General features: G+C 43.7%; 1 protein-coding gene across 1 annotated transcript in view; it reads left to right on the forward strand.

The window, feature by feature from the left end:
- Nucleotides 1–11,139, forward strand: part of OVOL1 (ovo like transcriptional repressor 1) — a 31,243-nt gene extending 20,104 nt beyond the window's left edge. Inside the window, exons 3-4 of the mRNA XM_063437349.1 lie at nucleotides 243–417; nucleotides 10,413–11,139. Of these exons, the coding sequence (XP_063293419.1) occupies nucleotides 243–417; nucleotides 10,413–10,708 (471 nt within the window). The 3' untranslated portion in view covers nucleotides 10,709–11,139. The remainder of the gene's footprint in view (nucleotides 1–242; nucleotides 418–10,412) is intronic.
- Nucleotides 11,140–19,656: the final 8,517 nt, after the last annotated feature.

Genomic DNA, 19,656 nt, shown 5'->3' on the forward strand with positions numbered 1-19,656 from the left:
GTCGTCTGTCATTATATTTTCCTTTTGCTGCTCCTAATTGCATTCAGCTTGGAAGTGTTAAGGTGAATAAACAAATTAGCTGCAAAATATTGTCAGAAGTCAAGCTGAAGAAATTTTAACTTAAATATTGCACTGTCTGTGTCAATTCACCACAATTCACAATTTAGTGAGGAGCCCTGTAAATGTTTGCCTTATATACTATAAATATAGATATGTCAACTAACCACTCAGTTACTCCATAGGCTGAACAGAAGATGCTTTTCCGTTGCACTCTTTGTGACAAGAGCTTCACATACCAGCGGATGCTAAACCGTCACATGAAATGTCACAGTGAAGTCAAAAGGCATCAATGTGAACATTGCGGCAAAGGATTTAATGACACCTTTGACTTGAAGAGACATGTGCGCACTCACACAGGTGAGGAAAAGAGGTTGGTGAATTTAAAGGCTCCAGGTGTTGGCAGAGGCTTAGAGAATAGGCATTATATGGCAAAAATGTGAGATTAGAAAGAAGATTGTAAAAAAAGAGACAAAAAGACATTATTTATATATCACCAACATATAATTATAGAATGGGGATATTTATAGGCGAAGAAGGCACTGCCAAAATGAGCTACAATCTGTGAGGATTTGAGGTTGGCAGATATATATCATTAGGTTTCATGCCCATGCCCAAGGACAATTGTTGATGCAATCAGCTAATATATGATATTTAGCTGAAGAACCAGTGATGTAATTAGTAAGTAGATGCAATATTTTCTTATTTCACCTGTTTAATTAATTATTACCAATTTTACTGAATAAGCTTTGGTGCTCCCTAATGTATTAATTACTAGAAATTACCAAGAAGAGAATTCGTAAGACTATTTTGACCCGTTGGGCAAGTACAAAAAAAATAGTCTAAACTGGAAAAAAGAAATCTGAATATTGTCCCACAGTGTCCTAGCCTAGGCACCACACTCCTTTCTTAATCTCATATAAAATATTGAATTTTTCTAAGACAATATGGTGCACTGTGTAGTTATAGGAACCTGTTTTACGTAGCTAATCCCCTGTATACCTTTAAGAGTGGTTGGCTAATTCCCTATTCATAGGTATTTTTAGGCTAATATTACCTTTGCATTAGCTATTTAGCTATACTTTATATTTTACTTTTGCTCTTTGTCCCTGTCTTCCTTTGATTCTAGTGATTTTCTCCACCCTTTTTCTCTCTGTTAGGTATGTGCACCCTCTGCTTTATGGTGCCCTGAGCAGCCATAGGGACTTGTTTTAGGTAGCTATCCCCTGTATACCTTTAAGAGTAGTGGGACTATTCCCCAGCCATAGGTTTTTGTAGGCAAATATATCTTTCCTTGACGTTATATTAGTATATATTTATATTTTACTTTGCCCCGGTTCTCCTTTGTTTTTAGGGATTTTATTGTTTGCTGTTTACCTTAAATGACATTATTGTCACATCTGAAAACATGACAGGTTTGATTACATGCCTTGCATGCCTGTTTAAGGAACCCCTGCAGCAATGTTCGTATTGCAGATGTTGGCTAGGGTACATAGTATTCTAAGCAACTTTTATGAGATACGTGTGGTAACTGCTTTGGAATTTCAGTGAAATCACAACACAATCCATAAATACCCTAAGGCAAAGTAGGAACTAAAAAAAGTGACAAGGGGCGAAGGGCCTGACCACCAAGCTCGAAAGACGCGTGGTCCATAAGCTCCTCAGCACTTTCACTCACACCTAAATTAAAGTACCTTTTAACGCCCACTTTTTGCTCCAGCTGAGTATAGTCTGGGAGTAAAGGCTCTTGTGCACCTCCAACTGAAAACTCAACCGCAGATCTGCCCGCAGAGAGTATCATCCGACAGGCAAAACTTGAGGCCTGGTGTGGGAAGTTGACAGGGGAAGCAGCCGGTCTCCCGTTTCCTGACCTGCCTGGACCTTTTGTGATCGCATCCAAAGCCCCATACTCCCCCCCTCCCCCTCAAACCCTTACATAAGACTTCTCTCTAAGCTCACACAAAAATTACTGTTTAGTCAATATTGATGTGTGGAATACCACTTATTTTCCTTGGATCCAGGCAGTCACCTGGTTTGTGTCTTCCCTGTACTACTGTGTATATCCCAGATACCCCACTGGTGGACAGCCTGGATTCAAGGCGAATAAACAGTATTCCTCACATCCACATTGATTATACTCCATTTTTATGAGCGTAGACATAAGTCATACACTCTCTTATGTAAGTGTTTTTAATGATAGAGTGTCATAATCCCTATATTTCTTTATCAATGCGCTGTCTCTGCTTACTGCTGAGACGCTGGGTGTAGGCAAGGAGAACACAGAGCAATAGCAGTCTGGCCATGGACTGCAGTAATGAGACTGGGGAGCGGGCCAGAGAAGATGTGGCATACTGCCTGCTCTCTCTGAAACAATAGCTGGCTGCCAGTTGTCCCCCCATCCCCTGAAATAAGACAACCTCTAAAGTATAGGGATATTCTTTATTATGGAGTGCCTTTGTGTACCTGTTTGTGTCTTAGTTTGTTTGTTTATTTGTTTAAATTAGTCTGTGTTTGTTCACTTGTATCTGTTTGTGTACCTGTCTGTGCCTGGGTGTACCTGTCTGTGAAGTTTTGAAGTAATTTACATTTTGGACAAAAACAAATCATTCTTGACTCAGAAAAGGCAGTCAGAATTCTCTTTGATGAGCATGTTGTGCCTAACTGCATTTGAATTCTTTTGAAGCTGGCCCAGGCACAAGCCAACTGTTTTACATATTTTTGTGGCGGATCACTCACCAAAGACCCGAGTGTCACCGCCAATGCTTTCCTTTCCCTCTGAAGTATTTCTCCCAGCATATAGAATAATGATTATAGCTCAGTGTTAGAGCTTCTATAGCGGTTTTACCCAAAAACTAGTCGAGTGAATGGTGAAGAAAAATCATTTTTATTGTCAACTTGTCCAACTTTTATACCCAGGGCCTCAACAGGAGGTCCCCAGGAGAACAACGAGATTGCGACATCCCTGGCACCTTGGTGTCTGTACCTAGATGGATAATTTAATTAGCGGACGGACACCTTTGAACCGGGTAACAAAAACAGTAATAATACAGTGTTCCCATGCCAGCATCCCAAACAAATGACATCCCCGTAAAGCTCTCTTCTGAGCGCCCACTCTGTCCAAAAAGCAATTGAATAGGTGGTGGCTAGCTTGAGTTAGGCGAAAGTCAGGATTTTAGTGGGTCGCTGCTCCTCCGATCCAGCACATAGTTCCAGACATCTGGGCGGCAGTTCCCAGTAACCAAAATAGTGGCAGTAACAAACTGTGTCCAAAAGACTATATTCACTCTCACTCTCTCCCTGTTACACCTTCCCCTACGAACTGCCATCCCAGCAATCCCTTTGTTTCAACCCATCTCAGCCTGTTCAGCCAATCGGAACGTTTACCCAGGAGCGGGAGATACGTAGAATCTCTCTGGAACTCCAGCGCGGCTATGGACAAGTGCCTCACACCGGTCACTTTTTTTACCCTTGTTTTAACCCCTTTCCCAAAAAGCTAAGATGGGGCTCTTTGGAGGTTATATTGTAGCGGTACTTACCTTATCCGGGGGCCGGACGCGGTCCTCTCTTCAAGCCGCGCGCGGTCCTGCGGCTGCACGAGCCGCGCGCGGCTCGTCCGACTGTTCAGACAGGAAGGCGGGCAGTGACCGCGAGAAGCGGTCACGTGTCCCGCCTGCAGCTAAGAGCGCGCCGCGAATCTCGGGCGCGCTCTTAAAGAGACAGTGGGAGCCTAAATTGCAAAAAGGCTCCCATTGGCTCCTGTCATGCCAATCACCCCATACACTTACCTGTTGGGGGAGTGGAAGTGACAGGAGCCAATCACATTAGTTTGAAGGCTACTTATACTTACCCTTTTCCCTTAGTTCCTTGCCCTATCGTGGTTTCTGCTACAGTTCCCTTTAGTGCTTGTTGTGTTCAGTTGTGTTTCTCCGTATTTGACCTTGGCTTTGTATTCTGACTTCGTTTTCGCTTTATCCTATTCTGTACTGTTTGCCGGCTTGCTGATTCCTGTGTACCAGTCCCCGGCTAGTTTTCGTTTACGCTGTCTCTTTGTGCCCTTGACCTCGGATCGTTCCTGACTCTGTCTTATCCTATTACGTCGAGTCCGGCCACTCTAAGGTCCGGTAGACGTATCTCTCCTCTGTACTGTCTTCTGTTAGGCTGGATCCTGCGTGTAGGGGTATATACTCGTTACATTACGATAGGGCCATGGACCCCGCAGATTTAGCTCAACAGATGGCGACCCATGAGGCTAGATTTGTAGAGCAGGATCACCGTATGGATCAAATAGCTCAGGCTCTCCAGACGCTCTTAACTAGAACCATTCCAGCAACCGCACCTAACCCTCCTGCACCCCTGCTTCCTGAAGTATCGACTATGCCTAACGCTACAGCACATTTAACGCCTCCTCCTAGGTATGGAGGGGATTCTAAGACATGCAGAGGGTTCATTAACCAAATAGAGTTTCATTTTGAAATGTATCCACGTTCATTTCCCACAGAGAGGTCTAAAGTTGGATTCTTTATGCACCAACTTACCGACAAAGCACTTGAATGGGCAAACCCTATTTGGGAGGCTAATGGACCTATGGTGCATAACTTTCACAGTTTCCTAACAGCTTTTCGCAGAACTTTTGATACTATGAAAAGGTCTAAGAATGCCGCTAGAGCATTAATGAGGGTTAAACAGGGTTCTAGGTCTGTGGCTGATTACGCTATACAGTTTCGTACCCTTGCCTCACAGGTCGATTGGACCAATAATGGGTTAACTACGGCCTTCATGGAAGGTTTATCAGACTCTATATTGGATGAGGTAGCAGCTAAGGAGCTTCCTATTGCCTTAGAGGACCTTATTGACTACCTCATCGATATAGATAATAGGATTCGTGACAGGCTCTATACTAAGAACAGGAATAGACGTTTTGTTACACCTATTCAACCCAGAGTTAATATACCGGAGAGTGTTAAAGTATCTGAAGAGGAACCTATGCAATTAGGGGTTGCCAAACTCTCAGATACTGAGAAATTACATAGGAGAAGGGAGGGACTCTGCCTATATTGTGGTAAGAGAGACCATATGGTAAAGGAGTGTCCTCTGCTCCCGGAAAACTCTCGCACCTAAGACCTTATAGGGGACTGGCCTTGGGTGTGATTTCTAAGTCTCCTACATTGCCTCCTAACCGATTGCTTCTCCCTGTTTCTTTACATATGGGAGAGAGTTGTATAGTTGAAAACATAGACGCCCTGGTTGATTCTGGGGCAGCCGAGAACTTTATAGACTCTGGTTTTGTAAAGAGAAACAATATTCCCATCAGAGAGAAGGAGATACCCTTGGCCGTTGAGGCCATAGATGGTAGACCATTGATATCTCCTGTTGTTACTCACGAGACTGCACCGCTACACATGTACACAGGGGTTCTACACTATGAAACCATTCGGTTCCAGGTCATCACCTCTCCCTCTTCACAGTTGGTGTTAGGGTATCCATGGTTACGTGCCCACAATCCCATTTTTGACTGGGAGACAGGGCAGATAAAATCATGGAGTGAAGCCTGCCATGAGTCATGTACTATTGAAGTCACGCCTGTGAATTCTATTAACGTTCCTACTGTTCCTCCTTTATCTACGACAATACCCTCTCAGTATTTAACTTTAAAGACTGTCTTTGATAAAAGAGAAGCTGACAAATTACCGCCTCACAGACCCTACGATTGTGCTATTGATTTGTTGCCTGGTACTATACCTCCTAAGGGCAGGGTGTACCCCCTATCGGTTCAAGAAAACCGTGTCATGGAGGAATACATTAAAGAGTCATTAGACAAGGGATTTATTAGAAGATCCTCTTCTCCGGCTGGAGCGGGGTTCTTCTTTGTATCAAAGAAAGAAGGTGATTTAAGACCTTGCATTGATTATAGAGGTCTTAACAAGATCACCATCAAAAATGCTTACCCTATACCTCTAATAACAGAATTGTTTGACAGGCTCAAACATGCTACGGTATTCACCAAATTAGATCTTAGAGGAGCATACAATTTGATACGTATTAAAAAGGACCACGAATGGAAGACAGCCTTTAACACTCGGTCAGGTCATTATGAGTATACCGTCATGCCATTTGGGCTTTGCAATGCCCCAGCAGTGTTCCAAGAATTTATTAATGATGTCTTAAGGGACTTTATTCACTCATTTGTTATTGTGTACTTGGATGACATTTTAATATATTCTACAGACATTCACACTCATCACAGACATGTTACGACAGTTCTGAAGACCCTTCTTGCTAATGGTCTTTATTGCAAATTAGAAAAATGTCTATTCGACCAGTCCGAGGTCCAGTTTCTAGGGTATTTGATTTCCGCCGAGGGTTTTCGGATGGATCCCCAGAAGCTCGCTGCAGTCATAGAATGGCCTCTGCCGCAAGGTCTGAAAGCCATCCAGCGTTTTCTGGGTTTCTCTAATTATTATAGACGTTTTATCAAAGGTTTTTCGTCTATAGTAGCGCCTATTACTCGTATGACTAAAAAGGATGGCAATACACGTGTCTGGTCTACTGAGGCACTTCAGGCTTTTGACTTTCTTAAAACTACGTTCGCCTCTGCCCCTATTTTACAGCATCCTGTCCCCTCATTGCCATATATACTTGAGGTTGATGCTTCCGATATAGGGGTAGGTGCTGTCTTATCCCAAAGAGAGTCTCCTGACAAGCCATTGCATCCTTGTGGCTTCTTTTCTAAACAAATGTCCAAGGCAGAGAGGAATTATGATGTGGGTAATCGCGAACTCCTTGCTATCATTTTAGCACTCAAAGAATGGAGACATTTGCTAGAAGGAACTAAGGATCCTATTCTCATATTTACAGATCATAAGAACCTATCCTACCTTAGCGAAGCTAAAAGATTGTCTTCAAGGCAGGCTAGGTGGTCACTGTTCTTGTCTCATTTTAATTATATAATCACCTATAGGCCAGGTGACCGGAACACCAAAGCGGACGCTCTGTCAGACAATTCGAGACTATTGACAAACAGGAGATTGATGTCACTCCTGTCATTCCCCCAGACAGGATAATAGCAACTACTATATTGTCTATTTCCTCGTCCCTCTTGCAGGCCATACAAGCGAAACAAGGCATGGCACCCAGCGAGAGGCCCAATGATAAATTGTTCGTTGACATTCCCGAGAGACGGGATATTCTGTCACTTTATCACGATACTAAGACTGCTGGACATCCTGGTATTTCCAAAACAGTGTCAGCCGTTTCTCGGTATTTCTGGTGGGATACCTTACGTAAGGATGTTACTGACTATATAAGTGCTTGTACTACTTGTGCATGTATGAAAACTTCTCGTAGAGTTCCTTGTGGGCTGTTGCATCCGTTGCCCGTTCCCGAGAGACCTTGGTCTAATCTATCAATGGATTTTATTGTTGAATTACCCCCTTCGAATGGTAACACAGTCATCCTAATGATAGTAGATCGGTTTTCCAAAATGGCTCACTTTGTGTCTCTTCGCAAGTTGCCCACTTCCAAGGAATTGGCTCTTATCTTCGCTAGAGAAATGTTTCGATTACATGGTATTCCCTTATCTATTGTATCCGATAGGGGTAGCCAATTTGTTTCCAGGTTCTGGAAAGCCTTTTGTTCGGAGATGGGTATTTCCCTCTCATTTTCTTCCGCTTACCATCCCCAGTCTAATGGAGCTGCTGAACGTGCCAACCAGTCTCTTGAGCAGTACCTCCGTTGTTTTGTGTCTCACCATCAGGACAATTGGTCTGACCTGCTTCCTTGGGCTGAATTTGCTCGGAATAATGCCACTCATGATTCTTCCGGCAAAAGCCCTTTTTACGTTGTCTATGGCCAGCATCCCGTTGTTCTTCCGGCTGCATTCTCCTCACAGGGCATGCCAGTTCTGGATGAGCATTTGGCTGGTTTGCGTAATACTTGGGAGCAGGTTCAGCGTTCTTTGGTGGATTCCGCTGCTCGTCAGAAGGCTCAGGCTGACAAGCATCGCAGAGCGGCTCCTTCCTATGTTGTGGGGGACAGGGTTTTGCTTTCCACACGGAATATTCGCCTCCGGGTGCCTTCTATGAAATTGGCTCCCCGCTTCATTGGTCCTTATCGCATTATACATAAGGTTAATCCCGTTTCTTATGCCTTGGGTCTGCCTAAGAATCTGCGTATACCCAATGTATTTCACACCTCTTTGTTGAAGCCTTACGTACGCAACCGCTATACCCGGCATACTCCCCCTCCCCCTCCTGTCTCTGTGGAGGGTCATGAGGAGTTCGAAGTATCTGCTGTTATTGACTCTCGTTTTCTCAGGGGTCGGCTTCAGTACTTGGTACATTGGAAGGGTTATGGGCCTGAGGAGCGCAGTTGGATTTCTGCGGATGCTGTTCATGCTCCCCGCCTTGTACGTTCTTTCCATTCGCGTTTTCCTGCCAGGCCTGGTCCTGCCCGCCCGGAGGGCGTGTCCTCAGGGGGGGGTACTGTAGCGGTACTTACCTTATCCGGGGGCCGGACGCGGTCCTCTCTTCAAGCCGCGCGCGGTCCTGCGGCTGCACGAGCCGCGCGCGGCTCGTCCGACTGTTCAGACAGGAAGGCGGGCAGTGACCGCGAGAAGCGGTCACGTGTCCCGCCTGCAGCTAAGAGCGCGCCGCGAATCTCGGGCGCGCTCTTAAAGAGACAGTGGGAGCCTAAATTGCAAAAAGGCTCCCATTGGCTCCTGTCATGCCAATCACCCCATACACTTACCTGTTGGGGGAGTGGAAGTGACAGGAGCCAATCACATTAGTTTGAAGGCTACTTATACTTACCCTTTTCCCTTAGTTCCTTGCCCTATCGTGGTTTCTGCTACAGTTCCCTTTAGTGCTTGTTGTGTTCAGTTGTGTTTCTCCGTATTTGACCTTGGCTTTGTATTCTGACTTCGTTTTCGCTTTATCCTATTCTGTACTGTTTGCCGGCTTGCTGATTCCTGTGTACCAGTCCCCGGCTAGTTTTCGTTTACGCTGTCTCTTTGTGCCCTTGACCTCGGATCGTTCCTGACTCTGTCTTATCCTATTACGTCGAGTCCGGCCACTCTAAGGTCCGGTAGACGTATCTCTCCTCTGTACTGTCTTCTGTTAGGCTGGATCCTGCGTGTAGGGGTATATACTCGTTACATATATTACCCCATCCTCCTGAACAATCACTTCCTGTAAACTAGAGGGAGCCCTCCTTTTTCAGCCCCCTAGATCACCCGGTAAAAGACCGTGACCTAGCCCTAACCGCATGAAGCTATTTTCGGGAAGAACTTTAACAGCGGTTGGTCTAAAAGTTAATCAAGTGGATTTTAGATTTCACATGGATCAGAGCACTATTTTCAAAGAATGGGTGCTCTGATCCCCTCTTTCAGGGGATATATGACTTGTGGGGATATCATGTTTTCGGGTTGTTTTGGGGGTATTTGTGTGTGGCCTCTTCTGTGTCCAGGAGATAATTAGTTTACCGGTTATCAACTCAATTATCTCCCAGACACAGAGATGCCTGGGCGGGCTAAGGACTGAATGAATGGAGACCCCATGCTGGGGGCCATTGTATAAATACCTGTACCTTCTGCCTGAATAAACCATACTGATTTACCCTTCATTAAGTTTTGGCTGATGCTTGGGGATACTTTCATTCTGCAGGACCAGGTAGACTCCTCAGCGGATATACTCATTCGGAGTATAGGGGATACGTTACAGTGGCTATCTTAGTACCCCCTCCTTGAGGCATATATTGGGCCAGGGAGGTGGAATTCCTGGACCCTGGTGGTCCACTGGGAATGAGAATGTCTGCACCCTCCCTCGGACACTATATTTTGGCAGAGCAGGCACCTGCCGTCAAGTTATGCAGGTGCCTACTCTGCCCTAGCACACAACTGGCAGCCACCTTCGTGGGCCCTAAGGTGACCAGCCTGCCAGCTTTTAGGACCCCTGACAGGTGGAACAGAGAGGGCCCAGTTGCAATCTCGTCTTCAGCGAGTAGTTCATGCATCAACACCATTCACCCAGTTTTTAAAAATTATACCTTTCAGATACATTCCAAACTTTGACTCTACCATCATATTCACAGCCTACCCATTTCTCCCATAACAATATATGCCTGAAATATGTCAGGTTTTTGTGGAAGTGCTTATAAGACTACATCATCTTTATTATTATTTACTTTATACTTTATTTATAAAGCACCAACATATTGCGTAGCATTATCCATGGGTACATGGAAGAGTATTTTTGTGAGTAACTACAATGACAGATTTAGGAGACATTATGTAGAGGGCTAAAACTGCTGATCTAAAAAATTTGAATTCCTTTTCAACACAGATTCCTTCTCCTCTACAGGTGTTCGCCCATATAAATGCCACCTCTGTGACAAGGCCTTCACTCAGCGTTGCTCACTGGAGTCACACTTGAAGAAAATCCATGGGGTGCAGCAGAACTATGCTTATAAAGAACGGCGGACCAAGCTGTATGTGTGTGAGGATTGTGGCTACACTGCTGACAGCCAGGAGAGCCACATCCATCATTTGCAAGAACAGCATCCCCACAGTCCCCTAATCCCACGTGCTACAAAAAAACTCACCATGACCCTACAGACCACAGTAAACTCTCTGATACAAGGAGGTCATCTCATCTGAAGCTGGATTTTCTGCTCGTCATGATTATTTGAGTTATGTCAAAATTTAGTTCCTGACAATTTTGAGTTGCTTCCTTTGCTACAGCTACCACACAGTCAAATTTCCAATTTTGAGCCGGAACATTAAGTCCAAAGTTCAAAATTTCACAAGTGCCATATTCATGAAATTTGCTCTATCCCAGATGGCTGTTGGTGACAAAAACAGTTAATATGCTTCAATTAACAGCAGTCATCATGGACAATGTGACACTGGCAAAACTTTCTATAGAAAACATAGTGACATTTACTCTAACATATCATATCATATTCCTTTTTATAAATGGCAATATAAATATATTTTTATGCTCATTGTAAATATATATAGCTATCTATATATAGCTATCTATATAAACAAAATTTTCCAGTGTAGGATGCATAAAGTGATCTCATAAAATATTTGACCACTTCACTGTTAAAGGACCACTCTAGTGCCAGGAAAGCATACTCATTTTCCTGGCACTAGAGTGCCCTGAGGGTGCCCCCACCCTCAGGGACCAACTCCCGCCCGGCTCAGGAAAGGGGAAAAGGGTTAAAACTTACCTTTTTCCAGCGCTGGGCGGGGAGCTCTCCTCCTCCTCTCCGCCTCCGTTCCTCCCCGTCGGCTGAATGCGCACGCGCGGCAAGACCTGCGCGCGCATTCAGCCGGTCACATAGGAAAGCATTCATAATGCTTTCCTACGGACGCTTGCGTGCTCTCACTGTGATTTTCACAGTGAGAATCACGCAAGCGCCTCTAGCGGCTGTCAGTGAGACAGCCACTAGAGGAAATAGGGGAAGGCTTAACTAATTGATAAACATAGCAGTTTCTCTGAAACTGCTATGTTTATAAAAAAATTAGTTAACCCTAGCTGGACCTGGCACCCAGACCACTTCATTAAGCTGAAGTGGTCTTGGTGCCTAGAGTGGTCCTTTAAGCACTCTATCTAAAATACTTTGTACATTTACCCCCAATGCTAAAGGGCACATTTCATAAATTGCAAAGAGGAGCTGTCCTATTATCTTGCTGTTTTTTTTCTATTTAAGCTGATGTTAAGTTTTAGCTGTCAATAGTAATTTCTATTCAGTTCAGTAAAACCACTCTTTCCTTCACGGTATGCCGATGAATGAGTGTACCACATTATCAAGATACTCCGCATTTGAATTTTCCTCACTGAAGGAATGTCTGTGTTAGGAATTATAGGATATACCTGTAATTAATTTGCATCAAATGCCAGGCTGTGCCAGGACAGGTTTGCATTTGATACAAATGTAATTTTTAAGTAGAAGAATTGAGTTTAGTTTAGTTTTTTTATTTTTATATTTTGATTTTTAACAGCATAAATAGTCCATATTCAGTTCACTATTAAAATGTGCTCTAATGTCAAAAGAGACTACTTCTTTTCTTCTCTGCCTTTCTTATGGATCCATCCATCTTGGGTGTATAGTGTGTAATTGCACAGCAAAAGTCCCTTCTGAAATCAAAAGCACGAATTCAAACAAACAGTTTGGCTACAACTAGATTCCATTCACTGTGTTTCTTCCATTGATTTCAGTTAGATACCAGGATTTGACTAGTGTGGGATATCATAAAAACTTCTTGAAAGGATTGTTTGTCACAGGAAATAGAACAGAGACAGTAAGAATTCGGCCAGCGTAGCACCTGTTCGGGTACATCTCTTTTTAAAACTGCATTTATGTATTTCAGCATTTAAAGATTCAGCAAATTACATAACAATCTAGTTCAGTTCAGGCACAGCCAGGGCACACATTGCAAATTGGTAAAATAAACTGAAACATTGTCTATTGTTTCCTATTCATAGGTGCTTTATCTCTGTTAGATGGAGACACCCAGTTGCAGAATAAAGAGGTGTTGATTTTTGCATTTAATATTATTATTATTATTATTATTATTATTTTTTAATTCTTTCTTTTTGCAGTGCTTAGGTTTAACGAACATGCTTGTATTGCCACGCTAGCAAGTACAAGCCGGTGAGATAATACAGATTATACAGCATCATGGCAATTATTAACAGCACGTTTTTTTAAAATTCTTGTTGAAAGCTTAATAATATGGTGAAGATAGAGTTAATCTGCAGTTAGTACACATTGTAATGGCATTCAAACAGTACCTTAAGTCTGATAGATAAGAATAAACTCAACATGTAAAATAAAAATAACACACAAAAGTCCTATTTAGCATTCATCTGATAAGTGAAGAATGGTGTTGCAGGATATCTAGACCTATAACGGTTAAAGACAGTGTTATTTATGAGAAGAGTGATAGCAGGTCATGGAAGATAAAGGTATGAGGCTTATGCAGAATAGAAGCCATTATTTATGGTGAACCTTCAAGATTAATTGTCCGCCGAAACATTGCTCTGTAACATGCCATTGCTCGTAAGTGATAGTTCCTTCACCCCTGCACTTTGCTATGCAAAATATATTTAGAATGTCTAGCTGTTCGTGTAGCAGACCGAAAGAAAGAAGGGGAGGACAGTCCTTAGGTGGAGTGATGGGAGCCTGTTTGTGTGAGTACGCGTCGGCAGACATCTGGGGGAGCATCGGTGTTAATTCTGCGTGGGATCGTACGTGTGGCAAACTTAGTGATAAGCTGTGAGCAGAAATGCTGTGTGCTAGGCTCCACTGGGTTCTCACCGGAGAGATCATGCAGTTTCCCTGGTTCCATTGCACCGAGCTGCTGTTCAGGTTCTTGTGGCTTGTGGCCCACCCGCTTCCCACCCGATGTTATTGTGTGCGGGGTTTGATGAGAGGGCTGATCTGGTACATACCGCTCTCTGCCATCCCTGGGCTCTGCTCAAGCGACTGCTTGTGCCCTTGGTTCCAATTCTGTCCGGTAGCGGGATGCCTGGCTGATGGAGTGTGCTTGGAGTGGTCTGGGTGCCAATAGTGTCCCTTTGAAAATAGGGGATTGGCAGGGCCGGCGCGTCCATAAGGCGGCATAGGCAGCTGCCTTAGGGCGCCAGAGCAGGGGGGTGCAAAAATCATTTTTCAAATCACCTGTCTCCCTGCAGCCTGCAGCCAACACACAGAAGCCGGGGAAGTCTTTTTCTTTTATTTAGTCGAATTCTTTTTTTTAATCCTATTTTTTTTTAAGCAGCCCCTGCCCCCCCCCCCCCCATAGCCCCTGTGCATCCCTACACCACACTTGTGCCCCTACCACTGCTCCTGCCCCTCTCTACAGCTCCTGTCCCCCTCCGTCCCTGTGCCCACCTCTACAACCACTGCTCTTCTCTACAGCAGCTGTGCCCCCCTCTACGGCCCCTGTGACACCATCACAGCTCCTGTCCCCTCTCTCAGCCCCTGTCCCCTCTCTCAGCCCCTCTTCCCCTCTCTCAGCCCCTGTCCCCCTTTTCCACAGCTCCTGCCCCCCCTCACCACAGCCCCTTGATTCTTCCCCCTCTCAGCCCCTGTTCCCCCTTTTAAGCCCCTGTCCTCCTCACCAAAGCTCTTTCCCCCCCTAACCACAGCTCCTGTCTCCCCACCACAGCTTCTGTCCCCCCTCACAACAGCCCCTGTCTCCCCCTCAACAGCCCCTCTGACCCCACCACAACTCTTGCCCCCCTCACCACAGTCCCTGTTCCACCCTCTACAGTCCTTGTCCCCCCTACAGTCCCTGTGCCCCCATCTACAGCCCCTGTGACTTTACCACAGCTCCTGCCCCCCCTCAGCACAGCTTCTGTCCCACCTAACCACAGCTCCTGTCCCACCTAACCACAGCTCTTGTCCCCCTTCTCAGCCCCTGCCCCCCTTCCTCAGCCCTGTCTCTCTACAGCCCCTGTGCCCCCCTCTACAGCCCCTGTGACCTGACCATAGCTTTTGTCCCCCATCTCACCCCTTGTCCCTCTACAGCCGATGTGCCCCCCCCTACAGCCCCTGTGACCCCAGCACAGCTCCTGTCCCCCTCACCACAGCTCCTGCCCCTCCTCAGTCCCTGCCCCCTCAGCCCTTGCCCCCCCCCCCTTTTCTCAGCCTCTGTCCCCCATCTCAGCCCTGTCCTCCCCTCTCAGCCCCTGTCCCACCTCTCGGCCCCTGTCCCCTATCTTGGCCTCAGCACCTGTCACTTCCCTCGGTCTTAGATCCTGTCCCCTCTCTCATTCTTAGTCACTGTCCCCTCTCTCAGCCCCTATGCACCCCACCACAGCCCCTGTGCACCACTCAACAGCACCTGTCCCCCCTCTCTCCACAGCCCCTACCACCCTCACCACAGCTCCTGTCCCCCTCTTACTACAACTCCTGTCCCCCATCACCACAGCTCCTGCCCCCCATTACCACAGCTCCTGCCCCCCACCACAGCCACTGCCCCACCCTCAGCCCGTCCCTCCCTCTGCAGCCCCTGTCCTTTCCTCTACAGCTCCTGTTTCCCCACCACATCCCTTAACTCCTCTACTACACATCCCTCCAACTACAGCCTCTCTTATTTTACACCCAATAACCCCACTACAGCCCTTATTCCTTCACTACAGTCCTTACCTCCTGCTACAGTCCTATATCATCCCCACTACAGCCCCTCTCCCCCAATTGAACCATACCACCCACACCACAGTCCCTTTCCCAAATTGGAGCCATAAACCTACTTCAGCCTCTATCCCCCACTACATTTCCTAACTCCCCAATTACAGCCCATACCCTCCACTACAGCCTCTAACCCTCCACTACAGCCCCTGTCACCCCACTACAGCCCCTAGCTCCCTACTATACCCCTAACTTTTCAATACCAGACACTACAAGCTGCTACCAGTGCCCTTCCCGAGATTAGGTTCTGGATTCGCCTCTGCTCTCTATGCCTATATCTGTATGACTATATGACTGTGTATTATATGTATTTGTATGCCTGTGTTTGCATGTCTATATGACAGTGTCTGAATGTCTCTGTATGTCTGTGTTTGTATGACTGTGTATGTATGTCTTTGTATGCCTGTGTCTGTATGTCTATATGACAGTGTCTGAATGTCTCTGCAGAAATTGCAGCAAGATTTGATTTTGTTTGGGCAAAATAATCTTTTACTTATTTGGGTATAAAGATCTCGACAAACCCTAGAAATTGGATTGAAATCAATTTGCTTCCTCTAATTAAAGACTTTAATACAAATTTCAAACAATGGAAAAATAAGGAGATATCATGGTGGGGAAGAAATAATGTTGTAAATCTTATGTTATGCCCAAAATAACTTATATGATGAGTTTATTACCCATAAATATAAAAAACTAATTATGGGAGGAAATGTCTTATCTTTGAACTCTTTTAAAGAATTGGTATAAAATAAAAGAAAATCTAGGTCTTTAAGAAAATATATTACCGGTACCTTTGTTGAAGGTAATTATAACGGATCTTTTACAAGACGTTGACTTAACAAACTGGAATTCTAAAGGGATATTATTGGTTAATGATTTAATAGAGAGAAATAAAATAAAATATTTTTCTGCTCTCGGTAAAAAATCCGAGATTCCTAATAAGGAATTATCTTAAAATAAAATAAATAATTCCTTATAATGAATAATCAGCAAGTATTTGATCATGTTATAAACAGAAAGGATACAAAAAACTAATTTCTATTTGTAATTCATTACTCCAAAAACAAGATAAACATATAATCCCAAAATCTATACAAAAATGTGCACATGATTTAAGAACATCTATTACACTGAAAGATTGGTATAATATAATGATCAGCACAAAAACGAATATCCATTGTTTGAACTTAAATAAATTGCAATGCAAACTACTCAATCGAAGGTACTTAACCCCTAAAAAATTAATAAAATATATATCCAAAGGTACCATCTGAGTGGTGGAAATGTGGAGACTATTTACATTTGTGGTGGTCCTGTCCTGTCCTGCCATTAAGGAATTGTGGATGGAGACTCAAAATATGTTAGATAAAATGCTGGGATATAGAATGTCATTGAAACCGGAACGGGTACTATTACATCTCAATCTTCCTCAAAACAAAATAAATATTTAAAATTGATTTTACATGTGTTTACAGCAGCTAATATTGAAATAGCAAGGAATTGGAAGAATCAAAATACCCCAAATGGGTTTACTGTTAAAGCTCAACTTATTCACCAATGCAAAATGGAACAAGGCATTCCAACACCAATTAATACTAGACTTCGGAATATAGTTTTTTGGGATAATTGGATAAAAACAATTAATCATCTATAACCATCTATAACTTTAGAGGTAGAAAAAATACCTATTGCACATTTTTGTTTTTATGTTTTTTGTTTTTATGCTCGAAGACAAGCTTTCTCCTCTCCCCTCCCACCAGGTTATAAGGCCATGTATAATTGTATGTGATCAAAAAAAAATTTTTTTCTCCCTTTTCTTTCTCTGAAAAAGGCCAATATTACTCTCTTTCAATATGGAAAATTTTAAGGATATTTAAAATATATGTATTTGATTAAACTCCGTATAGGGGAAATGTCCGAGGATACTTGATGTACCTCTTTATATGATATTGGCACAAAATATCACCTTTTATAGTCTAAGAGAGAAATAATTTTTTTTTTGTTTTTGTAATATTGTCTTGTATGTTATGTAAAAAGGGGAGAAAAAAATCAAAAGTAAAAAAGAGGTAGGGATAAGAACAATTGGCAACAACTAAATATGAAGGATATTCAGGTGGTCCCTCACGAGTAGTCTCCACCGACAATGACCCATTAAACCCCCACGGGGCGTAGAAACACTCACTAGGGCTACTCATGCGACTTACCAACCGACGACACAACACTCACTGAACCAACCCAGGCCCCTGTAACGCGCTATAACCTCACTCAACGAGTTAACAGCTTAGATGGGCCCAGGCATCCACCACAACCCAACACCTAGGCAACAAACCCACGAATGACTAACTCAACTACACTCCTACAAAACTACACACTATACCTAGGATTTCATACAAGTAACAAAAAATTGTGCTGAAACCGGCTGAATGCATCAAACATCTACAGTTGTAACCTGCTATACTCTCATGTGATGCATATGTTGTACCATATATATATCTCTCATGCACACAAAAATAAAGAATTTAAAAAAAAAAAGATATTCAGGTGGTATCCCCTATTGAGGACAATGATCAGGTTAAACCACGTGTAGGGCTTCTACCTGCTATATATACAATATGGACACAATATACATAGGCAGACAGGATTTGAATGTTCTAGATGCCAGAGTAAAAGCTCTAATGGGCAGGCGTACAGATATAGTAATTTTTGCTAATCACACCAGTTAAATGTTAGTCTAAGCATTGAGAGTAATTACAGAGTACTTTCAGATTCATACACTTTGCAAATAAGAAATGTCTTTATGGTGGTCGACATCATGACCCTTTATTAGATAGATTAGCCTTGTTTCTTCTTTGAGATTATAGGTAAGCTCTTGCAATTAAGGTTGTATGGTTTTCTATATGTATTCTATGTACTGTATTGTCATTTTATGCTTTTAGTGTGCTATGTTTTTTGTCTTGTAAAGAATTTTTTTTGTTAAAAAAAAGAAAATTCTTCCCGGGAAGGAAGTTAATAAAGATTATTTTAAAAAAAAAAAAAAAATTTTTAAAAATGGTAAAAAAATTAAAATGTCCCCCCCCCCTCTATTTTACACACACATTACATGCCTATACAAGCACACACTGCATTCACTACACACACACTCTGCATTCATTATATGCACACCACATCCACATCACAAACCCATACTGCATTCACTATACAAACAGTACATTCATTATATACACACTCTACATCCACTACAAAAACACACTTCACATTCACTATACACATTGCATCTATTACATCCACTGCATAAACACACACTCTGCCTTCACTATACACACACTACATCCACTACAAAAACACACACTCTGCATTCACTACACAAACACTGCATTCACTATACATACTCTGCATTCACTACACAAACACACACTGCATTCACTATACACACACTACATACACTACATAAACACTCTGTATGCACTACAGACACTGCATCTTATACACACAAACACTACATCTATTACACAAACACACTCTGCATCCATTATACACACCACATCTAATACACAAATACTACATCCACTACACAAACACACACTCTGCATGCACTATACACACTGCATGTCATACACACAAACACACACCCTGCATCTAATATACACCTCATACATTATACAAACATACAATCTGCATCCACTTTACACACTGCATCCATTACACACACACCACATCCACTATAAACACCGCATCCACTATACACAGTCTACATCCACTAAACACACACCACAATCAGTACACACGTGCATCCCTGTGGAAGGAGTGGCTTTGTGGGCGGAAATAGGGGCGGAGGGGGGGCTGGGGGGGACGGCCCAGTGGGCAGACTGGGGGGGCAGGCTTGGGGGGCCCAGACTTAGAGCTGTATTTGTGAGTCGCCATCTTTCTTTTGATTTAAAGCAACTTGTGACATACCTCTCCCCCCCCAAACATCGGTGTCAATAAAATTGAAACATCATTGGGTGGAGTAAAAGAGGGTAAGCCAGTGACGCATATTGCATCACTGGTGCTGCCTGAAAAGGGTGGACCCACCTGGGAAGAGTCAAGTCTGCCTGAAGAATTGGCAGGTGATTCTGGGATACAAATGCAGAAAGATAAGTCCTGCGCTCACTCCCATCACTACTGGGCGGCAGCAATGACTACAGTACACATCAGCCCCAATATAAAGTAAAAAACAAAGAAAAACAAGTTACCTGCGCACTCTCCTTAATACCTATGTATATTTAGACAAATGGAGGTCATTTAGTTACTCCAATGGCCATTGGAGGAAATGCCCGCCTGCCAACGTAAAGGCAGACCCCCCTGTTGGCAGGCGGGCATTCCCTCCAATGGCCATTGGAGTAACTATGATGGAGCTCC

Source organism: Pelobates fuscus, chromosome 12, assembly GCF_036172605.1.
Source record: "Pelobates fuscus isolate aPelFus1 chromosome 12, aPelFus1.pri, whole genome shotgun sequence".
Lineage (NCBI taxonomy): Eukaryota > Metazoa > Chordata > Amphibia > Anura > Pelobatidae > Pelobates > Pelobates fuscus.